The 26,699-nt window shown below is 55.0% G+C and overlaps 1 protein-coding gene across 2 annotated transcripts; it reads left to right on the forward strand.

Moving 5' to 3' along the window:
- Window positions 1-1,604: 1,604 nt before the first annotated feature.
- On the forward strand, window positions 1,605-21,649 carry Abca2 (ATP binding cassette subfamily A member 2). 2 transcript variants are annotated; one of them, XM_031369345.1, is made up of 49 exons: window positions 1,605-1,841; window positions 5,154-5,247; window positions 5,555-5,557; window positions 6,275-6,386; window positions 6,466-6,629; window positions 6,878-7,005; window positions 7,146-7,256; window positions 7,469-7,687; window positions 8,034-8,401; window positions 8,662-8,821; window positions 9,550-9,678; window positions 9,756-9,923; window positions 10,000-10,096; window positions 10,438-10,611; window positions 10,681-10,783; window positions 10,852-10,966; window positions 11,114-11,304; window positions 11,452-11,602; window positions 11,679-11,883; window positions 12,021-12,185; window positions 12,287-12,467; window positions 12,563-12,775; window positions 13,726-13,922; window positions 14,012-14,194; window positions 14,406-14,590; window positions 14,697-14,817; window positions 15,092-15,328; window positions 15,408-15,614; window positions 15,868-15,970; window positions 16,056-16,375; window positions 16,450-16,663; window positions 16,754-16,859; window positions 16,951-17,062; window positions 17,152-17,212; window positions 17,295-17,469; window positions 17,550-17,665; window positions 17,742-17,889; window positions 17,961-18,084; window positions 18,218-18,350; window positions 18,435-18,552; window positions 18,661-18,839; window positions 19,078-19,219; window positions 19,348-19,482; window positions 19,575-19,678; window positions 19,751-19,843; window positions 19,922-20,024; window positions 20,109-20,246; window positions 20,328-20,528; window positions 20,951-21,649. In XM_031369345.1, exons 1-49 carry the CDS (start codon window positions 1,776-1,778, stop codon window positions 20,984-20,986), a joined length of 7,308 nt encoding a protein of 2,435 aa, XP_031225205.1. In that variant the 5' UTR covers window positions 1,605-1,775; the 3' UTR covers window positions 20,987-21,649. The 2 variants fall into 2 exon arrangements, with proteins under 2 accessions (XP_031225205.1, XP_031225207.1); XM_031369347.1 differs by lacking the exon at window positions 5,555-5,557 and having other exon boundaries at window positions 20,951-21,639.
- The last annotated feature ends 5,050 nt before the right edge of the window (window positions 21,650-26,699 follow it).

The following is a 26,699-nucleotide window of genomic DNA, read 5'->3' on the forward strand; positions in this document are numbered from 1 at the left end:
CTGCACCCTTCAGACAGTTCTCAGGGCATCTGAGGAGCTAGTGGTCCTCTGCTGCCCCCTGCCAGCCATATGGAGAACGTAATCCTGTGACCATATCAAAAGGCCCATGTTCAAACACTTCATAGGACCCAACAAAGGCCAGGCTCCACAAGCAGAAAGAAGTTAGGCTTACATAAATATGGAGGGGGGGAAGAAGTGGGTGGTGTTGGAGGAGCAAGTAAAACACTTATACAAAGGACAGCCTGTCTTTGAGTCACCCCTGCTCTCCAGCCCCTTCTGTGCAGGCTGGCTAGAACAGTGAGGCCTCATTTGGCAGCCACAATGGAGGACTGTGGTAAAATTTCATACTTGTGATGTCTCTGTATCATTTTGAATATAAACCTAACTTTCTCAGGTCAGACTTAGGGCTCTCTCACTCACCTTTAGCAGTTTCCAGTTATGCACGCTCAACCCTTCACGTGGTGTGTCTAGCTCTTCATGCCTGGTAAGCACGTGTCACTTCAGTGACCCCATGCAGCTGCACCTTACTTGTTCTAAACTCACTTAAAACTCTGTGAGAAACATGCTTGGATGACACCCTGAACCTCAAAACAGCTCGGCCCACAGCTGTCTCTACCTGCATGGAGTGTGTGTGTGTGTCACTCCCAGGCTCTGTAAAGCAAAATGCAACCTTCAATTCCACTGTGTCTCTGACCATTGAAGGTGCCCAACTTGTGTGTGTGTGTGTTTATTTTGGACATGGTCTCATGTTGCCCAGGCTAGCTTTGAATTCTCTATATAGCCAAGGATAACCTTGAATTCCTGATCCTTCTGCCTCTGCCTTTTTGGTGCTGGGATTACATGCTCATGGTTGCTCTCTATTATTTATTTTATTGAGCTATGTAGACCAGTGTGGACTTGAACTCACAGAGATCTGCCTGTCTCTGCTTCCCCGAGCTGAGCGCTGGGTTAAAGGTAAGTGCTGCCATGCTCTGCTGTTGTTCTCCATTTTGATAATCTAGGCAAATGCCATTTCATCAGCAGGTGGCTCGTCTATTAGGAACACAGAATGCTTCTGTGAAGGTGGTCTAACCACCGCAGTCCCTCTTTAGGGACTCCATATAGGCTCCTCTTTAAAATATCTAAGTCACATCATGCTGTTGGGTTGCATGCTGCACCTCGAGCTGTGATGGGATTCTCCTAATGGATTAATGTCTCTCCTCTAAATGAGTGACTGACCCTGCTTCCTGTCTCTACATGTGAAGAGGATCAATCGAATGGTGACCAAGCCTCCTTCAGTTTTCCAAACAGGACAGTAGAACACCTTGGGACCCCTCTACATAAATCTCCCAATTAGAGACACATATTTGGAATCTCCTGGGAGAAGCATAGGGTGCCCGGGTTGTCCCTAGACCACGAAAAGGTGCGAGCCGGGATTTTGGTTTAGATGGGGGCTGTGAGGGATCTTGGGAACACTGCATTATGGGTCCAGTGAGCAGCGAGGCCTAGTGCTGTGCGCAGGTGCAGGCGGGGCCAGGTCTGGCGGGCTTGGGCGCCGCCTGGCGGCTACCCGAGAGCCGAGACAGACGCCTTTAAGCGGGGGCAACGGGCGCGGGCGCGACGACGAGCCTTTGTAGCTGCGGCCGCCGGGGCGGAGCCTGCGAGCAGCAGGTTCTGGACGCTCGAGCGCCCCGCCCCCGCGCGGGCGATGCCGAGCGGCGCGGCCAGCAGCGGGGCCCGGCGGGGCGCGCAGAGGAGAGGGCCGCGGCGCTGAAGCGGCGGAGCGCGGCCCGGCCATGGGCTTCCTGCACCAGCTGCAGCTGCTGCTCTGGAAGAACGTGACGCTGAAGCGCCGGAGCCCGGTGAGCGAGCCGCGCCCGCCCTTAGGGGCTCGCAGGCCGCGCGCCCAATTTGCCGGTGCGCTCCCCGCGTGCACATACAATGTCCAGGCGCGCGCGGACCCCGGGAGGGCGCCACCGGAGACCCCGTGCCGGGCCGGCCCCGACGCTTCCGCGGGCTTCCGGGCCTCCGGCAGAGGGTTCGGCTGTGCCCTCGTCCGCTGACACTCGCAGCGCACGGCTGAGTCACGGGCCGGCGCCCTCCACAGCGCTTTCTGGCAGGTTGGGGTGGGGGAAGGTGGTCCCTGGACCTCAGCTCGAGCTAAGGTACACCATTCAGCTTAGGAACTCCGAGCCCTGGTCCCGTCGTCTCTGGGGCCCTCATAGGAACCTGTCTTTTCATTCCCTTTACTGATACTCTGCCCTTGGGCAAGCACCTTAGGCTGAGGCTGGTACCAAGCAGCTTTCGCCGCCGCTGCTACTGCCCTCCTTCTCTTCCTCATCTTCCTCCTCCTCCTTTTTCCTCCTCCTCCTTTTCCTCCATCACTACCACTACCACCACCACCAGCAGCAGCAGCAGCAGCAGCAGCAGCAGCAGCAGCACCACCACCACCACCACCACCACCACCACCAACACCAACACCAACACCAACACCACCAAAACCACCTTTTCCTCCCTTCATCCTTTCCTAACTCATCCTGGCATGTCCACAACCCTTCCTCCTGCTTTCTCATCCCTGGGAATGCCCTTATTGTGTGGACTCAACCTGTTAAATCCCAGCACCCTTTCGTCCTTTGGGGCCAGTTTCTCCTGAGGCTGCTCCTCTGATTTCTCCTGCCTCAGGCCTCTCTGGGGGCTGGGTTCTGCTGAGCTTCTCAGTACCTGTCTAGGGCAGCTAGGACATAAAGAGTGTTGGGGTAGGGGTTCTGGGTGAGGAGCAGGATTCCAGGCATGGATGGCGTTTGCAGTGTTGGTTTTCATCCCAGTCCCTGGAAGGGCAAGGGCATCCAGAGAGTCCTGGGCCAGCAAGAGCTTCCCAGGGCCCTTGGGATTTTCCAGGATGGAGACAGGAGAGTGCAGGACCTAAAAGAAGGACCTTAAGCAGTTCGTACCAGGGACCCCTTGGGCAGCAACACTCCTCCTATGTTCTCTGAGTACTTTACAGTCATAATAAGAAACTCTGGTCTGTAGGCAGGGTGGGTAGCAGTCATACCACAGCTTGGCAGAATTCCTGTGGGCATCTAGCCTTGGCTGATAGTCAGGACAGGGTACATCTTCTGTTCTGGTTGTCTGAGATTGGCTTATGTGAGACTGAAGGGGCAGGCAGCCCTGTGACTATAGCTTTTGAGTCCCTGGGGGGAAGGGAGGAAGAGTGAGGATGTATGTGGCCTTAGTGCTAGCCCCAAGTTGCTTGTCAGGAAGACCCTTCAGGGCTTGGGAACAGAGGCTAAAACACAGTTCCTGCACCAGATAAGAGCCTCACACCAGGCTGGAAGAAGACTCCAGTGATTTGACAGTCAGTCGGAGGTGCCCATTGCCTTTTTCCTAGGGTGACCCCTGCCTGTTAGGTGAGGTTGATCTGTTGGGCTTTCCTGGATTCACATGCTTCAGCATTCCCAGAGACCAATTAGACCACAGAGGAGATCCTTAACCTATGGCTGTGCTATCAACAGGGACTGACTTCTTCCGGGAAGACAGTTTTTGCTGTCAGGGGTGCACCCATGCAAAGCCTGTGATCTGGAGGGGACTGCAGGACTTCTGCCCTACTTGCTTCCTTCGCCCTGTTGTAGAGTTGTACATGGGACGTGGATCCACCCTGGCACCCTTAGGAGGGTCACCAGTATTGAGTAGTTGTGGAAGCTAACATCACACTTGGGTATCACCTGCTACCCTCCATCCCCATCCCCCATCACAGCAAGCACGAGGCTGCTCAGGCCCAGGGTGATCATGGAGAGATTGGGGCAGTGTGGAAGCACGGGACTTGTCTTGAGAGGCAGAATCCTTAGGTCAATTGCTGTCACCCAGGTAAGACTGGTAGCGCGCTGGACCTGTGGTGTGTGCCTGTAACCAGATGCCCCTCTGTTGCCCTCTGCCTCCCAGCTAGGACTCTTTCTCCCAGCAGCTCATGTGCAGCCGTTGCTATAGTGATAGGGAAACAGCCTGGCCTGTGCTGCAGTTATTCGGGTGGAGGTGCCCAGGGCAGGGCAGATGTGCCTATGATAGGGCAAGTGTGGGTAGGGCTGTCTTCTTGAGCTGTGGCCCCTGCCCATTCTGTATGTGTGAAATGCAGTGTCCTGCAGCCCTGGGTATACATACCACCTCCTCAGCTGGCCTTGGACTCCATCCTGGCTGGAGAGGAGGTGGAGGCTGGCACAGGCTGAGGCGGGTGAAGGGTATAGACAACACAACAGGGTGTTCTGGATCACAGAGAGCTATTGTCAGCACAGTGGGCACAGCCAGCGACAGGCTCCTGGGAGCTCCACACCCCTCCTGGGAGGGGCTTTCGAGTCTGCTTCAGATGGTGACATGGGTGAAGGAGACCTGAGATGGAAAAGCCATGGAGGACAGCTTCTGTGGTGGTGGGCCCCTCTTCCCTAGGACCTTAGAGCCAGGAGCTCCCCAATCTATATCCTGGCCTGCCTCCCTGAGCTAAGGTGGGGGCAGGAATTGGTAAAGGCCCCCCCCCCTTTTTTTTTTAGCAGATGGCATGGGAGGTGAGTCTGGGCCCCAGGGTTTTGGCACTTCTGGCCTACCTTGGCAGCCTGGCCTTGAGAAGTTAGGGCAGGAAAAGAGGCTTTTTGCTACAAGGACCATGTTGGCCAGAGGCTCAGTGTCCTGGTCACTTGCTGGGCCTTGCTTACACTAGGCCTCATCTTTCTGAGTCCAGCACAGAGTTACAGGGGTGCTGCAGCAGAGGAGATGAGAGATGCTGTGGGGGCTCAGGGCACTCAGGGGCCACATGTAGCCGACATGCCCTCCAGAATTGTACCCATTTGGTCTAGCGGTTGAGTAAATGAATGGGTCACAGTTGGCCACAAACTGGCTGCCTTTTGACCTCTTCAGAGGGTAGGTGGTCTGTGGTTTGACAGGTACAATCTAGGGGCCCCATTTGGTGGTATCACATAGCATTCAACATCTGGGTACACTGGGAGGGACTACAACCTTGGCTAGACCTGAGGAACCTGTGCTGACCCTTTATGGCCACTGGGTACATGTGGCTAGGCTGGCCCTTCAAGGAGGTCAGGAGAGCCTAGGCCAGCACATGTTCGTCATGTCCAGCCCTGGGCAGGCAGTAGACAGACTTCATATGGCCTCATGTGGCCCACCCTTTCCAGTGGGTCCTGGCTTTTGAGATCTTCATCCCGCTTGTCCTCTTCTTCATCCTGTTGGGACTGCGGCAGAAGAAGCCCACCATCTCTGTGAAGGAAGGTGAGGTGTAGGCATAGCCTGGACATGTGGGTGGGCAGGGAAGGATTAGCATCCTCTTTGTGCACGAGTCAGCCTGAGTGTGTCCCCATTCCCAAGACTCCCTGAGGCCACGGCCCGAGTGCCTGCTCCCTGGGTGGTCCTGGCCGTTCATGGCTAGGTTATGGAGGTCATGGCTGGCCATGGTGCCCGTGAATGATGGAGTTGCCTGTTTCTGGAGGGCCAGGCATTCACTAGTCTCCTCTGTTCTGTTTTGACCTGCCCCTACCCCGCATGGTCTCTTGTCCTCCTCGGCCCGGCCTGCATGCAGTCTGTAAGTGAGCAGCCATCTCCTCCTTGCTGGCTCAGGTGGCAGCCATGGATGGCCTGGCGGGGTCCTCCTGGTGCGGCTTAAGCACCCCTACTGCTTGCATTAACAGCCTCCTAGCAGCTGGGCCCTGTAGAAGCCACTACCTGTGGTCAGGAAAGGCTGGCTTATGACTTAGGGTGGTGGGCTGTGATATGGGTGGTGGTGGGTAGTAAAGGCCCAGGCCATCTGGGCCGTAGCTGGTATCCTGATCAAGCCACTGGAGTAACTTCTTGGCAGGGTATCTGTGAGGTTGCCTGGCCATGCTTTATAAGGGTGGGGTTCCTGGGTTGAGCCTGGGCTAGCCTAAGATGAGGCTGGGATGGCCTACAACTTTCCCTTCAAACTCCTTAGGGCTGTTGCACTTACTCTGCTAACCAGCTGGCCTGAGAGGTCAGAGGTCACTGCCAAGGGGGTGCCTCATGTGCCACCTTGGTCTCTATTGGAAAGGGAGATAGTTGGGCCATTTGGGCACCGCACAGGCTAAGGAGTGATATGCTGGGTGTTCCAGGAGAGGGGATGGCAGGTGGCCCTCTGACCTCTGACCTGCAGAGTCATTTGCCTTAGCACAACTTAGGGCCAGGTGCTCTGTGCCCCAACCCTAGCCTGCCTGAAGCTTCTCATCCTTCCTGACTGTCTCTGTACATCTCTTGGCCCCGTCTCCCTCATTCTTGATCCCACTAGCTTTCTACACCGCAGCACCGCTGACATCGGCAGGCATCCTGCCCGTCATGCAGTCGCTTTGCCCTGATGGCCAGCGTGATGAGTTTGGCTTCCTGCAATATGCCAACTCCACGTGAGTGCCCCTACCCCGTGCCTTGGGAGGCAGGTACCCTCACTCCTACCCCATAGCAACAGCTGATATGGTGTTCCAGGGTCACCCAGCTTCTGGAACGCCTCAACCGTGTAGTGGAGGAGGGCAACTTATTTGACCCAGTGCAACCCAGCTTGGGCTCAGAGCTTGAGGCCCTGCGCCAACGTCTGGAGGCCCTCAGCTCAGGCCCTGGCACCTGGGAGAGCCACTCAACCAGACCTGCAGGTTTGCCCCACATGGGGATGGCTTGCGGTGGGGAGGGCCTAAGTGCTGCTGTCACTGGAAGCCTGCTTCATCACTCTGGGTCATGGTCTGCCTCTGGTTCTGGGACCTTGTGTCTGTACCACATTGTCCCTTACCTGTGTGTTTGAGGCAGGTCCATTGCAGGGCTGGTAGCTCTGCTCATAGCCTATCTGGGACATTTTAGCCCCAGCTAGAGCTGGCCCCTCAGTCCCATCCTCCTGCCTGTCTAGTTTCATCCTTCTCTCTGGACTCGGTGGCCAGGGACCAGAGAGAGCTTTGGCGTTTCCTGATGCAGAACCTGTCGCTGCCCAACAGCACAGCCCAGGCCCTCCTGGCTGCTCGTGTGGACCCTTCTGAGGTGAGGTGGGGCTTGTATCTGTGGTAGCCATGCCCCTCTGCTTCCCCGATCACCCCTGGTTATGGTGGGGGAGGGTACTGCAAGTGTACCTGAACTCAGAGCTCTGGAGCCATTACTATGCTAGACCTCTCACAATGCAGGTCTACCGCTTGCTTTTTGGTCCTTTGCCTGAGCTGGATGGAAAGTTAGGTTTCCTCAGGAAGCAGGAGCCCTGGAGCCACCTGGGTAGCAATCCTTTGTTGCAAATGGAGGTGAGGGGCCTGACCCTGAGGGAGGGGTAGAAGGAAAGGCTCTTCCTTAGTTACACATAAGTTCTGGGGATCTGTGGTGTGCATGGGAAATCGGAGGCTGGACAGTGACTCAAGTGCTCCCCAGTGTCGTGCCAGCACTGTGCTGCCTTAGGTAGAGCCTTGCCCATTTCTTGGTATGCAAACTTTCCCAGTCCCCTGTGTCTTGCCCTCAGGAGCTGCTGCTGGCTCCTGCCCTTTTGGAACAGCTCACATGTGCTCCAGGCTCTGGGGAGCTGGGCCGGATTCTTACCATGCCTGAGGGTGATCAGGTAGACCTTCAGGGCTACCGGGATGCTGTCTGCAGTGGGCAGGCTACAGCTCGTGCCCAGCGCTTCAGTGATCTGGCCACTGAGCTCCGGAACCAGCTGGACACAGCCAAGATTGCCCAGCAGGTGAGGCCCTGCCTGCCAGTTGGCCAGCAAACCTGTTGACCAGCCTGGAGGAGGTGCTGGGGGGTAGTTGGAGCCTGAGGATGGGAGAGACTCTTGCTCCCAGGCCATGCATGGGATGGCTTGTAATTGAGCATTCAGTACTGTCTACATTATCTCAGGCTTTGGTTCCTCCCCATCTCTCAACCCAAGCTGTACCTTTAGCCCTGGCCAGGACTTCCCAAAATGTGGACCCTCCCTCATCTTACCCAAGCACTGTCCCCTGCTGAAACCCCCCTGTCCCACTCCTGAGTCACCTTCAGCCAAGTTTCCTAGCCTGCATTTTCCACATGCCTGGTCTTCCCCTCAGCTGGGCTTCAATGTCCCCAACGGCTCAGATCCCCAGCCACAGGCACCATCCCCACAGAGCCTGCAGGCACTCTTAGGGGACCTGCTGGATGCCCAGAAAGTTCTGCAGGATGTGGACGTCCTATCAGCCCTTGCCCTGCTGCTGCCTCAAGGTGCCTGTGCTGGCCGGGCCTCTGCACCTCAAGCTAGCAGCCTGAATGGCCTGGCCAACAGCACGGGGATCAGCGCAAATGCAGGTTCCAACACCACCGTTGAGGAGGACACCCAGTCACCTGTCACCCCAGCCTCTCCGGACACTCTGCAAGGCCAGTGCTCAGCCTTTGTGCAGCTCTGGGCTGGCTTGCAGCCCATCTTGTGTGGCAACAACCGGTAGGTCAGCAGCAAAGGGATAGAGAGAGGGGTAGAGGCACGCACAGGGCAGTGGGGAGTTGAACCCATCGCTTAGCCCTTTGCATAGACTACATTCTGAAGGTCCCATCTACTGTCTGCCCCAACATTTAAGTCTACTTTGGGCCTGACCTGACACCCCACCTTAGCCTGATATTCTGCTCCTAAGCCCTGACCTCAACCATCACATTGAGCCATCCCAAGAGCCCCTGTCTCTGACATCCTGGCCCTGTCTCTGCCAGCACCATTGAGCCTGAAGCACTTCGGAGGGGCAACATGAGCTCCCTGGGCTTTACAAGCAAAGAACAACGGAACTTGGGCCTTCTTGTGCACCTCATGACCAGCAACCCAAAAATCCTGTATGCACCAGCAGGCTCTGAAGCTGACCGCGTTATCCTCAAGGTGTGTGGGTCTGGCACATTTGGGTCATGAATTGTGCCTGTCTCTGCAGCAGGAGAACAAGTCCAGCAAGAGCTTGTGTGAGGGCTCTGCAGGCCCAGGACTCTATGTAGGACTGCTAAGAGCTAAGCTTGACTTCATGAGGTCAAGGTACCAGTATGCCTGGCATGGCAAGTTTTAGGGTTGGAGGTGCAGTGGCACTTGGCAGCTTTTCTGTTGGGAACTCCTGAGAGTTTCTTTGGAGATGAATTGGAAAGGCTGGCTGGTCTGGCTAAAGTGTCCCTCATCCCTCACCATGCTGACTTGGCCAGGCTGGTTATATTCAGAGACACCCCTCCCCTCCCACACACCAGTAGCATCAAATGAACAGGGTACAAGGACCATTGGAGCTTGGGGAGAGAATTTGTTAGAATCGTATAAGCCAGGGCTGGAAGTGGGTGTTGTGAGGCCTGGACCTTGGAGATTTCCTTGGGAGGAATCATGGCCAGACATCAGGCACTCTAGGGGCATATGGGAGGGTATGAGGAAGGAGCTGGGAAAAGCAAGCATGGCTGCTGAGGTGGGTTCACGATTCACATGGCTAGAAAATTATGCAGAAACCTGGATAGAAGTTTGGCCTGAGTAGGGATAGTAGTTGGGTTGGTCCCTTGGGTATGTGAGAAAGTGGGGGACTCTCAGACTGGCTTGGATCTTTCCTCGAGCCCTTTGCCCCAAGCTTTCATTCTCTGCAGGCAAATGAGACCTTTGCCTTCGTGGGCAATGTGACACACTACGCCCAGGTCTGGCTCAACATCTCTACAGAGATCCGAAGCTTCTTGGAGCAAGGCAGGCTGCAGCAGCATCTGCACTGGCTGCAGCAGGTGCTGTGGGTACAAGGTGGGCGGGCACCTGCTTACAAAGGTCCGAGCCACAGCCTGAACTCAACCCTCTACCCTAGTATGTAGCTGATCTTCGGCTGCATCCTGAAGCAATGAACCTGTCCCTGGAGGAGCTGCCACCTGCTCTGCGTCAGGACAACTTCTCACTGCCCAATGGCACAGCCCTCCTGCAACAACTTGACACAATAGACAACGCAGCCTGTGGCTGGATCCAGTTCATGTCCAAGGTGGGCCGGGAGAGCCCGATGGCCCCTCTTCCCTGAGGCATTTTCAGGGCCAGCTCCAATGATAGCCGCTTTGCAGGTGAGTGTGGACATTTTCAAAGGATTTCCTGATGAGGAGAGCATCGTGAACTACACTCTCAATCAGGCCTACCAGGACAATGTCACAGTGTTTGCCAGTGAGTTCTCCCTCCTCCCACAAGGTCCTCTGTCTCCTACAAGACCTATGCTCTCACCAGCCCAGTCCTACCCAATCCCTACTGTGTCCTGTTCTCTTCCAGTTCCTTGGACCAGACCTTTTCCCCAGTTCCCTGTCTTCTCACGTCTCTCCTTTCTCCCTAGCCTGCTTCACTTTGCTCCCACACTCCACATGCTGGCTCTGCCTCATGTCCTGTCCTTCAGTCCTGTTCCACCTTTCTATCTGTCTCATTTCCACTCCTGGAGTGCTCACTTCACAGTGTGTCCCACCCCTTCTGTGCACACCCTCTGGCCATACACTTTATCATCCTCCTGTTCCCAGGTGTGATCTTCCAGACACGGAAGGATGGCTCCCTCCCTCCCCATGTACATTATAAGATCCGCCAGAATTCAAGCTTCACAGAGAAAACCAACGAGATTCGCCGTGCTTATTGGCGCCCAGGGCCCAACACTGGTGGTCGCTTCTACTTCCTCTATGGCTTCGTCTGGATCCAGGGTGAGGTGCTGAGCCCAGATGGGATGCAAGGGGGCCGGGCCTTGCCCTGACACCACCTCCAACCCACAGATATGATGGAGCGTGCCATCATCAACACATTTGTGGGGCATGACGTGGTCGAGCCTGGTAACTACGTACAGATGTTCCCGTACCCCTGCTACACCCGTGATGAGTGAGTGCCTGCCTAGAAGGTTTGGGGGCCTTGGGCCCAAGCCCCACCTCACACCTGTTTCCCCTCAGCTTCCTGTTTGTAATTGAGCACATGATGCCACTGTGCATGGTGATCTCCTGGGTCTACTCTGTGGCCATGACCATCCAGCATATAGTGGCAGAGAAAGAGCATAGGCTCAAGGAGGTGGGTCTGGGTGGCTGCAGGCACCCCCGCAGGCCATGGGAGGGGCAGCAGGCCATGGGAGGGGCAGCAGGCCATGGGAGGGGCGGCTGGGCACAGGAGGGAAGGAAGTGCAGTCCTTTCCTCTGGTTGCTGCCCCTCCCCCCACAGGTAATGAAGACAATGGGCCTGAACAACGCCGTGCACTGGGTGGCCTGGTTCATCACAGGCTTTGTGCAGCTGTCCATCTCCGTGACAGCTCTGACTGCCATCCTCAAGTATGGCCAGGTGCTCATGCACAGCCACGTGCTTATTATCTGGCTCTTCCTTGCTGTCTATGCTGTGGCCACTATCATGTTTTGGTGAGTACTGCAGGGAGTGGGGAAACCACTAAAAATAGGCAGACTCTCTCTTAGAGCTCCTTTGGGCCCCACAGGGGCAGCCTAACTGGGCTGCAGGCCAAGAGCCAAGGGTCTTAGGGCTAACAGCTATGTGGCCTTCCACTCCAGCTTCCTGGTATCTGTGCTGTACTCTAAGGCTAAGTTGGCCTCAGCCTGTGGCGGCATCATCTACTTCCTGAGCTACGTTCCCTACATGTATGTAGCAATCCGTGAGGAAGTAGCCCACGATAAGATCACTGCCTTCGAGAAGTGCATTGCGGTGAGGTTTGTGGCCGGGCAGGGCCAGGATAGGGTGTCCCTCTCCAGCCCACCTACTGACACCTGTCTTCCTTCAGTCCCTGATGTCCACAACAGCCTTTGGCCTGGGTTCCAAGTACTTTGCACTGTATGAAGTGGCAGGAGTGGGCATCCAGTGGCACACGTTCAGCCAGTCCCCAGTGGAAGGGGATGACTTCAACCTGCTCCTTGCTGTCACCATGCTGATGGTGGACACGGTGGTCTACGGTGTGCTCACTTGGTACATCGAGGCTGTGCACCCAGGTACAGGCCCGTCTGCGAGGGACCAGGGTGGCACAAGGTCACTAGGCTTCTGCCTTTCTCTGGGTGGTATTTGGCCGTTGTGGTGGATGGTTGTCACCCCCAGGCCCTCGGTCAGCTCTCCCCTCCTGGACCCCCAGGTATGTATGGGCTGCCACGGCCCTGGTACTTCCCGCTACAGAAGTCCTATTGGCTGGGCAGTGGGCGGACGGAGGCCTGGGAGTGGAGCTGGCCGTGGGCACATGCACCGCGCCTCAGTGTTATGGAAGAGGACCAGGCCTGTGCCATGGAGAGCCGGCACTTCGGTGAGGCTAGGGTCGGAATGTTGACTGGGATGGGTGCTGGGTTTGGGGTTCTGGGGTGGCCTTGGTGCTGCCCCCATCCTGCTGACTAAGCCCTGGTACAGAGGAGACCCGAGGTATGGAGGAGGAGCCCACCCACCTGCCCTTGGTCGTCTGTGTGGACAAGCTCACCAAGGTCTATAAGAATGACAAGAAGCTGGCCTTAAACAAACTGAGCCTCAATCTCTATGAGAACCAGGTGGTCTCTTTCCTAGGCCACAACGGGGCTGGCAAGACTACTACCATGTGAGTGTCTAGGGACAGGAGGGAGGATTTAGCTAACAGGAGGATGGAGTTCCCTCAGGATATGGTGGATTGTGACCCCACTTTCCCTGCCCCAGGTCGATCTTGACTGGACTGTTCCCACCCACGTCGGGCTCAGCCACTATCTATGGGCATGACATCCGCACAGAGATGGATGAGATCCGCAAGAACCTGGGCATGTGCCCACAGCACAATGTGCTCTTTGACCGGCTCACCGTGGAGGAACACCTCTGGTTCTACTCACGCCTCAAAAGCATGGCACAGGAGGAGATCCGCAAAGAGATGGACAAGTGAGCGCAGTGAGGGACCAACAGGACAGACGGGCATGTGGATCCACATCTGTCTCACTGCTGGGCACAGGCAGTTTGACTGCACCTATCCAACAACTGCAGGGATAAGTACAATCAGAGATGTGGGAAAGCCTGCTCTGGTTCAGGGGTCCCCTGGGCTGTGATGAAGCCAGGGGCGTGGGGTTCTCAGACTCTTAGATGGCTGCTGGGAGTTGTAGAAGAGCCAAGAGTAGAGTCAGGGGCCCACAGGCTGGGGACAGCATCTAGCCCGGGGTGTGGGGCAGGTAGGGGGAGGAGCTCCAGCTTGTCCCAACAGTGATTGTCCTTAGCTTGGCAGAGGCAGGCTGGAAGCACAGATGGGCCTTTCATGGGAGAGTTGTGCTGTGGGTCTGTAGACAAAGGCCTTCCCCAGGTTCCTCATGGTGGGTCTTGATGAAAGCAACAGTCTATGTCTAACCTTATCGTTTATTAGCTATCCATGGCAGAAAATGGGTGCATAACCCCTTTCTCGGGGTCTGACTGGGGATTAAATAGCTTTTGCAGGGAGGAATGTCTGGGAAGGGAAGCTTATTGGCTAAGCCCTCTGGGCCTCTATATATCTCATTAGTGTGGGCCGCTGTTTTGGGCCTATGTGACCATAGGACATGTTTCTTTTATGTGAGAAGCATGGCAGGTGTTCCAAGTCTGGCAGGGAGCAGGGAGTTGCCTGAGTCTCAGGTGTGTGCCTACTCAGTCTCCTGGGTCCCAACCGGCTCTACCCACCAAACTTCCTGGCATGATTTTATGTCCCACAAGGGCATGTGTCAGAGGGCTGTTGGACATGAGCAGAGAGCAGTGCTGTGGATGCTCCTGTGGGATTCAGGGGAAGGGGTGAGGACAGGAGGAGATGAAAGCTCTTCATCATTTGGTCTTTCACCCTCCCATCTACTGCCTTCCTATCTGGTCCACAGGATGATTGAGGACCTGGAGCTCTCCAACAAGCGGCACTCGCTGGTACAGACACTGTCTGGAGGCATGAAGCGCAAGCTTTCAGTAGCCATTGCCTTTGTGGGTGGCTCTAGAGCCATTATCTTAGATGAGCCCACAGCTGGCGTGGATCCCTATGCTCGCCGTGCTATCTGGGACCTCATTCTGAAGTACAAGCCAGGTGAGCAGGATAGCAGGCTGGCTATAGCGGGTGTGGGTATCTCCGCCTGCCCACTTTGTTCCCTTACCTTGGTGTTTGGCCTACCCCAGGCCGCACTATCCTCCTGTCCACCCATCACATGGATGAAGCCGACCTGCTGGGGGATCGCATTGCCATCATCTCCCATGGAAAGCTCAAATGCTGTGGCTCTCCCCTCTTCCTCAAGGGTGCCTATGGTGATGGGTACCGCCTCACATTGGTCAAGCGTCCTGCAGAACCTGGCACCTCCCAAGGTCTGTGCTGAGACTACTTGAACCAGCCTCCCGTCCTCCCTACCCCAGGACTCCCTACTTAGGAGAGGTGCCACCTTACCCTCACTTCATCAGGACCAGACACCTGGTGGACTTGGGACACCCCTAAGCCTCATCTTGACTTGCTTGCCCACTAAGGGCCCTTCTTTCTCAGCCTCTCATGAATCCTCTCCTGCTCCCTCTTTCTTTCCAGAGCCAGGGCTGGCTTCCAGCCCCTCAGGTCGTTCTCAGCTGAGCAGCTGCTCAGAGCCTCAGGTGTCCCAGTTCATCCGCAAGCATGTGGCTTCCTCCCTGCTGGTCTCAGACACGAGCACTGAGCTCTCCTACATCCTGCCCAGTGAGGCCGTCAAGAAAGGGGCCTTCGAGCGCCTCTTTCAGGTGTGCGGGTTGGGCATGGTGGCTGGGGACACGAGGGGCCTGTAGAGAAGATGGACATGTCGTTGCCTGCATCCCGTGGCACTGGCCTCACCCAGTTTCCTTGCAGCAACTGGAGCACAGCCTGGATGCACTGCATCTGAGCAGTTTTGGGCTGATGGACACAACTCTGGAGGAGGTGTTCCTCAAGGTATCTGAAGAAGACCAGTCACTGGAGAACAGCGAGGCCGGTAAGAGTACCCAAGGCTGGCGATCAATCCAGTCTACCCACAGAAGGCCCTGGGGACATTGCTTCTCCTTAGTCTCTGGAAGTGGGGTCAGTATAGGCTTGTGGTGATGGTATGGTAGCTCTGCCTACCTTTGAGTAGGTATGTGAACTAGAGGCTGGGATCAAGGCAGGGCCTGGGGTCATGGGTGGACACTAGGGATTGAGGTACTAAGATGTCCTGGAGAGGAGAGTTTGGCCCCAAGCCCTCCCTCCCTCACTGCCTCTGTTGTTTGCAGATGTGAAAGAGTCCCAGAAGGATGTGCTGCCTGGGGCAGAGGGCCTGACAGCTGTAGGGGGTCAATCTGGCAACCTGGCTCGGTGCTCAGAGCTGGCACAGTCACAGGCATCACTGCAGTCTGCATCCTCTGTGGGCTCTGCCCGCGGGGATGAGGGCACTGGCTACTCCGACGGCTACAGTGACTACCGTCCCCTCTTTGACAGCTTGCAGGACCCAGACAATGTCAGCTTACAAGGTGGAAGCTAATGGGAAGGGTGGGGAGGGTCCAGAAGGGTGGCGTGGTACAGGTTACTCACCCCTGCCTCTCTGCACAGAGGCAGAAATGGAGGCCCTGGCGCAGGTGGGCCAGGGCAGCCGCAAGCTAGAGGGCTGGTGGCTGAAGATGCGGCAGTTCCATGGGCTCCTGGTGAAGCGCTTCCACTGTGCTCGTCGAAACTCCAAAGCTCTCTGCTCTCAGATTCTGCTGCCTGCCTTTTTCGTCTGTGTGGCCATGACCGTGGCATTGTCTGTCCCTGAGATCGGTAAGGCTGCTTGGCTCACGTGGTGTGGGCAAGGATCCTGTGTGGCCCCTGGGTCTTGGCTTCATTTTCCTCCTAGCCCCCTGGAGAACAGTCCTCCACTCCTCTCCTCACACTCTGAACCTTATTCAGGGACTCATGAGAGGATCTGTCTCCCGGGGAGTCATGCCCCACAAACTTGGCCCTCTCTGGGTTGGGTCTGGGGGCTGGCATCAGGTAACTGCAGTCTACTTAGGTCTCTGTATTCACCCACCAGGTGACCTTCCTCCACTGGTCCTGTCACCTTCTCAGTACCACAACTACACCCAGCCCCGTGGCAACTTTATCCCCTATGCCAATGAGGAACGCAGGGAGTACCGGTGAGGTCGTGGGCTGGGGCTGTAGCACAGGAGGGCAGGACAAGAGTTGAGATGAATGGCCCCTAACTCACTGTCATGTCTTCAGATTACGGCTGTCACCTGATGCCAGCCCCCAGCAGCTGGTGAGCACATTCCGGCTGCCCTCTGGTGTAGGAGCCACTTGTGTGCTCAAGTCTCCTGCCAACGGCTCCCTGGGGCCCATGCTGAATTTAAGCAGTGGAGAGTCCCGCCTGCTGGCTGCACGGTTCTTTGATAGTATGTGCCTGGAGTCTTTCACACAGGGGCTGCCACTGTCCAACTTTGTGCCACCCCCACCCTCGCCCGCCCCTTCCGACTCACCCGTATCCCCAGATGAGGATTCACTGCAAGCCTGGAACATGTCCCTGCCACCTACTGCTGGACCAGGTACTACCTCAGGGAAGGCCCCTGGGGGCACAGGCATGAGTGACCCATCTCACTGTGCTGCACTGTGCCCACAGAGACGTGGACGTCGGCGCCTTCTCTGCCACACCTAGTGCGTGAGTCAGTCCGCTGTACCTGCTCTGCACAGGGCACGGGCTTCTCATGCCCCAGCAGTGTGGGTGGACACCCACCCCAGATGAGAGTGGTTACAGGTGACATCCTGACTGACATCACTGGCCACAATGTTTCTGAGTACCTGCTCTTCACCTCTGACCGTTTCCGACTACACCGGTGAGCTGGCCTGGAGTGGCTGTGATCAAGGGGTGCCTGGCAGATAGATGGCTGCTGAGCCTCAGTGCCCCTCCCATCTGTCTTATATAGATATGGAGCCATCACCTTTGGTAATGTCCAGAAGTCTATCCCAGCATCCTTTGGTGCCCGGGCCCCTCCTATGGTGCGGAAGATTGCAGTGCGGAGGGTGGCTCAGGTAGGTTGCTGCCCTAGGGTTTTGGGCACCTGGCCCTAAGCTTAGTGACTCATGGCTTGTGAGCCTCTCTAAGTTTCCTGCCCCTCCCCAGGTGCTCTACAATAACAAGGGCTACCACAGCATGCCCACCTACCTCAACAGCCTCAACAATGCCATTCTGCGTGCAAATCTACCCAAAAGCAAGGGCAATCCAGCAGCCTATGGTAAGGAGAATCAGGGTTGAGGGACGGGGAGGGGATGCAGCTCAGCCGGAATGGTTGCATGGGCCTAAAGCCACCCTTCCCCTGTACAGGCATCACCGTCACCAACCACCCCATGAACAAGACCAGTGCTAGCCTCTCCCTGGATTACCTGTGAGTGAGGCAGGCCGAGTTGAGGAGGGGTAGGACCTCTAGGTCCTGACACCTCCTGGAACTGAGTGCTGTCCCCTTCTAGACTGCAGGGCACAGATGTGGTCATCGCCATCTTCATCATTGTGGCCATGTCCTTCGTGCCAGCCAGCTTTGTGGTCTTCCTTGTGGCAGAGAAATCCACCAAGGCCAAACACCTACAGTTTGTCAGCGGGTGCAACCCTGTCATCTACTGGCTGGCCAACTACGTGTGGGACATGGTGTGCCCCCGCATGGTCCATCCCTGTCCCTGACTCCTGTCCCTGTGCCCGGGTCTCACCCTCCACCTTCACCTTTGCAGCTCAATTACTTGGTCCCAGCCACCTGCTGTGTGATCATCCTCTTTGTCTTTGACTTACCGGCCTATACGTCACCCACCAACTTCCCCGCGGTGCTCTCCTTGTTCCTGCTCTACGGGTAAGCAGGGTAGGGGTGTGGAGCATGTGTGGGTGTGGCTGGGGGGTCCCACATGACCACCACTGTTTGTCCACAGGTGGTCTATCACACCCATCATGTACCCAGCCTCCTTCTGGTTTGAGGTCCCTAGCTCAGCCTACGTGTTCCTCATCGTCATCAACCTCTTCATTGGCATCACGGCCACGGTGGCCACCTTCCTTCTGCAGCTTTTTGAGCATGACAAGGTAGATGTAGGGGTGAGTGGGCAGCAGGGCATGGCCCGGGGCGGCAATTCTGAGCTATGGCTGGCCCCCAGGACCTGAAGGTTGTCAACAGTTACCTGAAAAGCTGCTTCCTCATCTTCCCCAACTACAACCTGGGCCACGGACTCATGGAGATGGCCTATAATGAGTACATCAATGAATACTATGCCAAGATTGGTGAGTCTGGCTCTGGGTACTCAGTACAGGCCTTCAGGGGGCCACAGAGTGGCATGCCTAGTCCTTGACTCTTAAGTTCCAAGAATGATTGGGACCCCTGAGCCTCTCAGACCCTGAACCAGCGGTTCCACAGGCCAGTTTGACAAGATGAAGTCCCCGTTTGAGTGGGACATTGTCACACGTGGACTGGTGGCCATGACAGTTGAGGGCTTCGTGGGATTCTTCCTCACCATCATGTGCCAGTATAACTTCCTGCGGCAGCCACAGTGAGTGGAGAGTGTTGGGTGATGCTGGGGACCCTCAGTAGGGGTGGGTGGCTTGGCCAGGCCCTGCCAACTTTACTGCCCTAGACGCCTGCCTGTGTCTACTAAACCTGTGGAAGATGATGTGGATGTGGCTAGTGAGCGACAGAGAGTGCTCCGCGGTGATGCCGACAATGACATGGTCAAGATCGAGAACCTGACCAAGGTGGGAAAATAGGTGGGAGTGGGGCGGGGAGTGGTTCCCAGCAGTGGGGTGAAGCCAGGCCAGGCAGGAGCCCCGACCCTTTGCTGAGAGGGAAGGCTCTTTGGCCAGGTGTACAAGTCTCGGAAGATTGGCCGTATCCTGGCAGTGGACCGCCTTTGCCTGGGTGTGCGCCCGGGAGAGTGCTTTGGGCTCCTTGGCGTCAATGGTGCAGGGAAGACCAGCACCTTCAAGATGCTGACTGGAGATGAGAGCACAACAGGGGGCGAGGCCTTTGTCAATGGACACAGGTGGGGTTCCTGTGCCCTGGATACACACAGGGAAGCATGGACGTGTGTGTGCCTGTGTGTAACTGCTTCCAGGGGCATGGCTGCTGGGGTTAGGGGGTGAGTGGGTGGGAGACCCCACCCCTCAGGTGCAAAGGTGTGTGTGTAGATTTAGGAGTGTGATGACCATGACCCCAGGGTATAGGAGGGCAGGTGTGGGGTGAGCATATCGTCCTGGGTATTGACCACCCTCTGTCCCCAGTGTGCTCAAGGACCTGCTCCAGGTTCAGCAGAGCCTTGGCTACTGCCCGCAGTTTGATGCCCTGTTTGATGAGCTCACAGCTCGTGAACACCTGCAGCTGTACACTCGGCTGCGTGGCATCCCCTGGAAGGATGAGGCCCAGGTGAGGATGACAGGGAAGCAGGTGGTGGGTGCCCCAGTGTGCACGTGGCTGGGGGTGTGCAGGCTGCGGGCCATGCTGGTGGGAGTTCTGTAAGGCAAAGCCCATACCTCCTTGCTTGGCCCTGCCAGGTGGTGAAGTGGGCCTTAGAGAAGCTGGAACTGACAAAGTATGCAGACAAGCCAGCTGGCACCTACAGTGGAGGCAACAAACGGAAGCTTTCCACAGCCATTGCCCTCATTGGGTACCCTGCCTTCATCTTTCTAGTAAGTCCTAGGGCTAGGATTCCTGGCCAGCCAAGGATGGTAAAACCAGGTTGGGTGGGCTGTGTCTCTGGCTGAACTGACCCCTGCCCTAGGATGAGCCCACCACTGGCATGGACCCTAAGGCCCGGCGCTTCCTGTGGAACCTCATTCTGGACCTCATCAAGACAGGACGTTCGGTGGTGCTGACATCACACAGGTGTGCCCCTCCCCCACCCCTCGTGGGCTTCTGGCAGCCCCTCTGGTGCCAGCCTGTGCTGTCTGTCCACAGCATGGAGGAGTGTGAGGCTCTGTGCACACGGCTGGCCATCATGGTGAATGGGCGGCTGCGCTGCCTGGGCAGCATCCAGCACCTCAAGAACAGGTGAGCCAAGCAGGGGTGCAGGAGGTGGGTGAGCTGTCAGACCACACAGGGCTCCTAGCCACACCTGTGTCCCACCAGGTTTGGGGATGGCTATATGATCACTGTAAGGACCAAAAGCAGCCAGAATGTGAAAGATGTAATGCGGTTCTTCAACCGGAACTTCCCAGAGGCCATGCTCAAGGTAGGTATTGTTAAATGGGGTAAGGGTGAGAGTGTGTCCTGCTCTGGCAGCCCCTGATCTCCATGGTTCCCTGATCTCCTCCAGGAACGGCACCATACAAAGGTACAATACCAGCTCAAGTCGGAGCACATCTCGCTGGCTCAGGTGTTCAGCAAGATGGAGCAGGTGGTGGGCGTGCTGGGCATCGAGGATTACTCAGTCAGCCAGACCACCCTGGATAACGTGAGTGTGCTGCATGGAGTTGGGTGTGTCCTCTTGGATTTGCCTGTACCACTCACTGGTGGCCCACCCACCTGTCCACAGGTGTTTGTGAACTTTGCGAAGAAGCAGAGTGATAATGTGGAGCAGCAAGAAGCTGAGCCCTCGACCTTGCCATCCCCCCTTGGACTACTCAGCCTGCTGAGGCCCCGCCCTGCACCCACAGAGCTCCGGGCACTGGTGGCTGATGAGCCTGAGGACCTGGACACAGAGGATGAGGGCCTCATCAGCTTCGAGGAAGAACGGGTGAGTGGTCAGCACCCTCCCAGCTGTACTGCTGCTCAGGGGGCCCGGGCTCAGACCGAAGGACCTAAGTGAGAGAACTAGCTGTAGCTGTGCCTGCTCTCTGCCAGTCGATCATGGAGCAGAGGGACATCTGCCTGTTGAGGCCTTGAGTGGATATGGGGAAACTGGAATGGGCAAAAACCGAACACACTGCAGGCTTTGAAGATCCCAGATCAGTGGTGGGGATTACAAGAAACCAAAGACTAGGGAGCATGACTACCAAACTGGCCAAGAGAAACAGACACCAGAGAGTACTTAGTGGGGAGAGGATGCTCAGGGAGCGCCAGTACCTGGGGAGAGGTCAGGCACAGCATGAATAGCCTCAGCTCCCACTTGGGTGCTGCGGATACCTTCCCAAGCCCAGTTTGTCTGCTCCTCACCAGGCCCAGCTCTCCTTCAACACCGACACGCTCTGCTGACCATCAGGAGTCACATCAGGGATGCAGCTGTGCGGGGAGACGTCAGGCGGTGGCCGCAGCCCCCAGTCACACATGCCAGGCCCTGGAAAGGCAGGTTCAGGACCAAAGGGCTCCCGCCCACCTCCCAACTACCATCCTCCCCCAATTGTGCCAAAGGCTGGCCTGGCCCTGGGCTGCACATACCCTCACCCTGCTTTGCCTTAAAGCCTTGGGTCCTGGCCCAGCCCTTTACCCTGCCCAGCACCACCCACCTTCCCAGGGTGACATGGGCTGCCCCAAGTATCCTGTGACCCTCCTCTGTAGCGGCCGCAAGTCTACCCAGGCCAGCATCTTGCACGGATGTCTTTTCATGGACACCCTTGACTGCAGTGGGGACTGGGCAGCTTGCCTACTTATTTTGCTTTAAGAGCCTCCCTCACTCTGCTGTTGTGAAGAAGTTAGGCTACCATGGGAAGCCATGAATGTGGCTGCGTCAGCCCTGGTGGAATGGCAGGAATGGAGAAGCTGGGCTTGCTGGCTAGGTGAGGGGCCACTGCTCCCTCCCTGCCCCCTCAAGCTGCCTTTGTTCTCCCGTCCAGCTTGGCCCTTCCTGCCACCCACATGGGAGCAGGACCTTGTATATAGCACACAGATGTTTGTTTTCAATAAATAAGCAAAAAGCACCTATGGGAGCCTGTGCATGTGGCGGAGGGTATTGTAAAGGCAGGCCCACTGGGCTAGGGTACAGCCACCTGGTCTGACTGGACCAGGTGTGAAGGGAGGAGCTGCTCCAGATGGGGAGATCCATCATTCTTCCCCTTCCCTGCCCACATAGCCCAGACCCCTGTTGTGTGGGTGGATCCTGAATGCGCTGATGGAAGGGGTAGGGTAGTGCAGTTCACACTGCTGTTATCTCTCAGGCGGCTGCATGTCTCATCTCAGCCTTCCCCACTAGGCCTAGTACCCACAGTGAGCCTGTTTGTGCCAGGCTGTCTCTACTTCCTGAAAAGTGGAGGGAGGTTCTGGAAGGAGACCTCCAGGTTGGCACTGGAGTCTGGGTGCATAAGAAGAATTTCCTGAAGGTGATAGGCCCATGCTGTTGGGTGTCTGTGAGATGAAGTTCATATCTCACGTTGGCCCTGCTGGGTGGTGAAGTAGGCCAATGTACAGAAAGGCCCTAAAGCAAGGATCTTAGGAAAACAAGATCCAGTGGGAAATAGGGCCCAGGAAGCATAGGGCTTAGGAGCAATGGGGCCTGGGAGCTCTTAGCTTAACTGGACATGGGTTCTGTGTCTGTCAGGCAGGAGTTAGGGAAACAGGATGCCCTTAAACACACACGTCTGTCTTGTTTGGGAACACCTCAGACTTTTCAAGTGCTTAGGGGTTAGGGACACAAAAGACTCTTAGGAGAATAGAGGGCTGGCTGGCACCATATGCAGGAGTGAAGGAAGAGGAAAGGGTGGTGGTAGTCAGGGGTCAAAGGTGCTGTTTCCCTATAGGCTATGGATGCTGTGTGGCCAATTACAGTTCCTAGAGGCTGGGCCCAGAACTGGTGAGCCAGCCAGTGAGCTGAGGTCTCCCTGGCCTGAGAAGCAAAACAGGAGAGGGAGGGTGAGCATGTTAAGAACTGGGAAGAGGGACTGACGAGAGGGCTCAGCGGGGAAGAGCACTGGCTAGTCTTGCAGAGGGTCAGAGTTCAGTTTCCAGCACCCATGTTGGGTAGTTCATAACTGCCTGTAATTACAGCTCCCAGGGATGTGGCTCCTTCTGGCTTCCACAGATATCCACACCCACACCATATATATGGTATATATTCACAGATATATGCACACACACACAAATAAAAATTAATTTAGGAGTTTGGAGAGATGGCTCAGCAGTTGGCACTTCCTGATCTTCCAGAGGACCTGAATTTTAGTTCTCAGGTCACACAACCACCTGTAACTCCAGCTCTAAAGGCTCCTATGTCCTCTTCTGGCCTCCTCAGGCACACACACACAAATTAAGAATAAATCTTAAGAAACAAACCTAAAACACTAGGCTCTTGGCACAGGCCTGAAATCCCAGCTATTGGGGGGCTGCAGCAGAATTGCTTCAAGCACACCAGGTTTACAAAACCAGTCAATGCTGCCCTGGACCACTTGATGAATATCCTGCCTTAATAAGTAAACTGGCATGGTGGTACACAGGTTTTTTTGGTTTTGTTTTTGGTTTTTTGGTTTTTTTGAGACAAGGGTTACTCTGTGTAGCCCTGGCTGCCCTGGAACTCACTCTGCAGACCAGGCTGGCCTCAAACTCAGAAATCTGCCTGCCTCTGCCTCCCAAGTGCTGGGATTAAAGGTGTGCTCCACCACCACCCAGTGGTATTACATACTTTTAACCCTTGCACTCTGGAGGCAGTGGCAGAGGCAGGTGGGTCTCTATGAGGTCAAGGCCAGCCTGGTCTACATAACAAATTTAGGCCAACCAGAGCTACATAATGAGACCCTATTGCAAAATAGCAAACAAAAGTAGGAAGGGGCTTGGGAGCACAGCTCAGTGGTAGAGCACTGTGGTGGAGCATTTGCCTACTATGCCTGAGGTTCTAGGTTCAATCTACAATGACCATTAAAACAACAAGAAGTGCGGCAGGCACCAGAGGAGTGGCTCCTGAAGTTGTTCTCTTGCCTGTACACATACAACAGGATCCTGAATTCCAGAAGAGACTCCCGAGCCTGGACTCCTGGGACCTGGTAAAGTGCACTTAATTCCTGCCCTAAAGACAGGACATGGATATGGGTGAAGTGCTTTAAGCTTCTAAATTTGTGACAAGCCTAAGGTGTAACCCCACCATCTTAATTTTGAAACCTCCAGAACATTTGCAAGAAAAGGACAGTGTGTACCCCACTTCCTCTGCACAAGCTCATGGTTTGGAACACTCTTTTTGTTTTTTTCAAGACAGGGTTTCTCTGTATAGCCCTGGCTGTCCTGGAACTCACTCTGTAGACCAGGCTGGCCTTGAACTCATGAGATCTTCCTGCCTCTACCTTCCCAGTGCTGGAATCAAAGGTATGTGTCACCACACCCATCCTATGGCTGTTGGCACAACCCTTCTTGTGCTAACCCATCAGAATTAAGTAGCAGCTCAGAACTAGCAGCTACACCACCCCCAAGATGTTTCTGCCCTGCCCCCAGAGTTCCCCACCACCATATGCAAGGACCTCTCTCTGGAAACAACACAGACACAATGCTGTCACCCTGGACCTGAGGCATTTCCTACATAGCTTTTTAAAAAGCTGTAGGACACAGGAGCCAGGAGGGCACCACCATTCCCAACTCAAGCTGAGCAGGGCTGGAAGGAACAGAGACATCTGGGTGGTCATGGACGAGAAGCTGCTGCTACACGAGCGCAGCCACAGGCTACAGGCTGGAGGCCAGTTAGGGCAACCATGTGTGCAGTCTGCAGGGCTATCTTCTCTCTCTCTCCTCTCTCTCTCTCTCTCTCTCTCTCTCTCTCTCTCTCTCTCTCTCTCTCTCTCTCTCTCTCTCTCTCTCTCCTTTCCTCCCTCCCTCTTTCTTCCTTCCTTCCTTCCTTCCTTTCTTTTCTTTCTTTCTTTTCTTTCTTTTTCTCAAGATAGGATTTCTCTGTGTAGCCCTGGATGTCTAGGAACTCACTCTGTAGACCAGGCTGGCCTCGAACTTAGAAATCTGCCTGCCTCTGCTTCCCAAGTGGTGGGATTAAAGGTGTGCGCCACCACTGCCCGGCCTAGTTTGCTTTCTATTGCTGTAATCCTGCAGGGAAGAAAAGATGTATTTTGTCTTCCACTTCATCACTGAGGGAACTCAAGGCAGAAACCTGTAGGCAGGAACTGAAGCAGGGGGCATGGAAAAACACTGCTTCCTGGCTTCCTTTCAGCCTGCTTTCTTATACAATCTAAGAGCACTTGCCCAAGAGCAACACCACCCACAATGGTTTGGGCATGCCCTCCTCTATCAGTCATTAATGAAGAAAATGCCTGGACTAGAGAGATGGCTCAGTGGTTAAGAGCTCTGACTAATCTTCCAGAGGTCCTGAGTCCAATTCCCAAGCAACCACAGTCTGTGATGGGATCTGATGCCCTCTTCTGGCATGTCTGAAGACAGTTACAGTATACTCATATAAATAAGATATCATTTATGATATATATTTGGGGACTAGAGACATGGCTCAGTGGTTAAGAGCACTGACTGCCCTTCCAAAGGTCCTGAGTTCAATTCCCAGCAACCACATGGTGGCTCACAACCATCTGTAATGGGATCCGATGTCCTCTTCTGGTGTGTCTGAAGACAGCTACAGTGTACTCATATAAATAAAATAAGTATTAATAAAAAAAAAAAGAAAGAAAATGCCCCACAAACTTGCCTACAGGCCAATCTAATGGAGATATTTTCTGAATGAGGGTCCCTCTTCCCAGATGATGTTAGCTTTTGTCAAATTAACAAAGAACTAACCAATTTGGTGGGAATACCTGTATCACTAGCACTCAGGAGCAACAGGAGGAGGATCAGGACTTGAAGGCCAACATGGGCTGCGTGAGACTGTCTAAAAACAAAAGCAGAAAAGCAAGAAAAAGGAAAAAAATCTCCCTCTAGGGCCCGGTAGAGTAGCTGCCTCTCTTTATGCCAGCAGTGTCTCTGGCAGAGTGGTTTTTTTTTTTTTCCTGCCCCTAAACCAGGACAGGTTTGACAAGTGCAGAGATTTGAGTGGGTCTGATTATCTCCTGGGTCAGATACATCTTTTGGGAAGAATACTGTGGGCTATGATATGCCAATGCCAGGAGTCCTGGTTGAGGGTCAGTCGGCCTGGAGTTTGGGAGGGCCTTTCTCTTTTAGGACTGAGACAATGAGGCAGTCCATTGCCCAGGATTTGTGATTACTTCACTTTCTGCATGTGTCAGTTGCCATTCTCACAGAATCCTCCTCTATTTACAATAATGTCATCGTGGACCTATGCACTTAATTTTTTCCTTATTATCGGAGTGTGTGGGTGTGTGTGGGCATGTGAATGTGTGTGCTGAAACTTGTGCATTCCATGATTTTAGAGTTGTTTGTACGTCAACCATCAGCTCTAGGCATCAGAGGCAGGTTTTAGGCTTGTGCTTGAATGGCTGGTGCTTTTGACCCCTAAGCCATCTTTTGCTGGCCATTGATTTTTATTGTTGTTTGTTTTTGAGACAGGATCTTTGTTTACTGCCTGTTTCCTAAATGCTGGGATTATAGGCATAAACCATCATGCCTGGCTTGGCTTGGCCTGTGTTCCTTTGCCCTGCTCTGACAGTTTCTAAGTTGCCCCTGCTTTCTGAACACCATACAGACCAGACCTTCCTCCCTTCTCCTCTGGGGCTTCTCTACTAACTCAGAGGGCTGAGAGGTAAGTTGATTCTTCATAGGTGTGGAGGCTAGGTGTCTAAGACCAGAGTTCTCTATGTGGAATCCTGACGGGTCTCCTTCATAAGATTACAGATTCTACTTGTGAGGGCCCCACCCTTACACTCAGATCAACTCTGATAAACCCCACCTCCTAATCCTGTACTATGACCATGAGAGTTTCAACACATGAATCTGGGGAGATGTGACAGTTTATGGTAGAATCCTTTGGGGGGATTGAGGATCTGCTACTGCTGTGGGAGTGTCACCACACCTAGGTACTTTTTACAGGCAGAGCTCAGAAATACCTGAGCAAGTCCTTACCAATACTCCAATGTACCCCAGCCCC

The sequence above is a fragment of the Mastomys coucha genome, unplaced genomic scaffold, assembly GCF_008632895.1.
Source record: "Mastomys coucha isolate ucsf_1 unplaced genomic scaffold, UCSF_Mcou_1 pScaffold15, whole genome shotgun sequence".
NCBI classification, from domain to species: Eukaryota; Metazoa; Chordata; class Mammalia; order Rodentia; family Muridae; genus Mastomys; species Mastomys coucha.

Excerpts from the sequence above, each read along its gene's own strand:
- Abca2 (XM_031369345.1), top strand. The coding sequence starts at position 1,776 with ATGGGCTTCCTGCACCAGCTGCAGCTGCTGCTCTGGAAGAACGTGACG. Across the intron at positions 9,924-9,999 it reads GGATCCAGTTCATGTCCAAG|GTGAGTGTGGACATTTTCAA; the intron begins GTGGGCCGGGAG and ends GCCGCTTTGCAG. Across the intron at positions 18,351-18,434 it reads AACTTCCTGCGGCAGCCACA|ACGCCTGCCTGTGTCTACTA; the intron begins GTGAGTGGAGAG and ends TTACTGCCCTAG.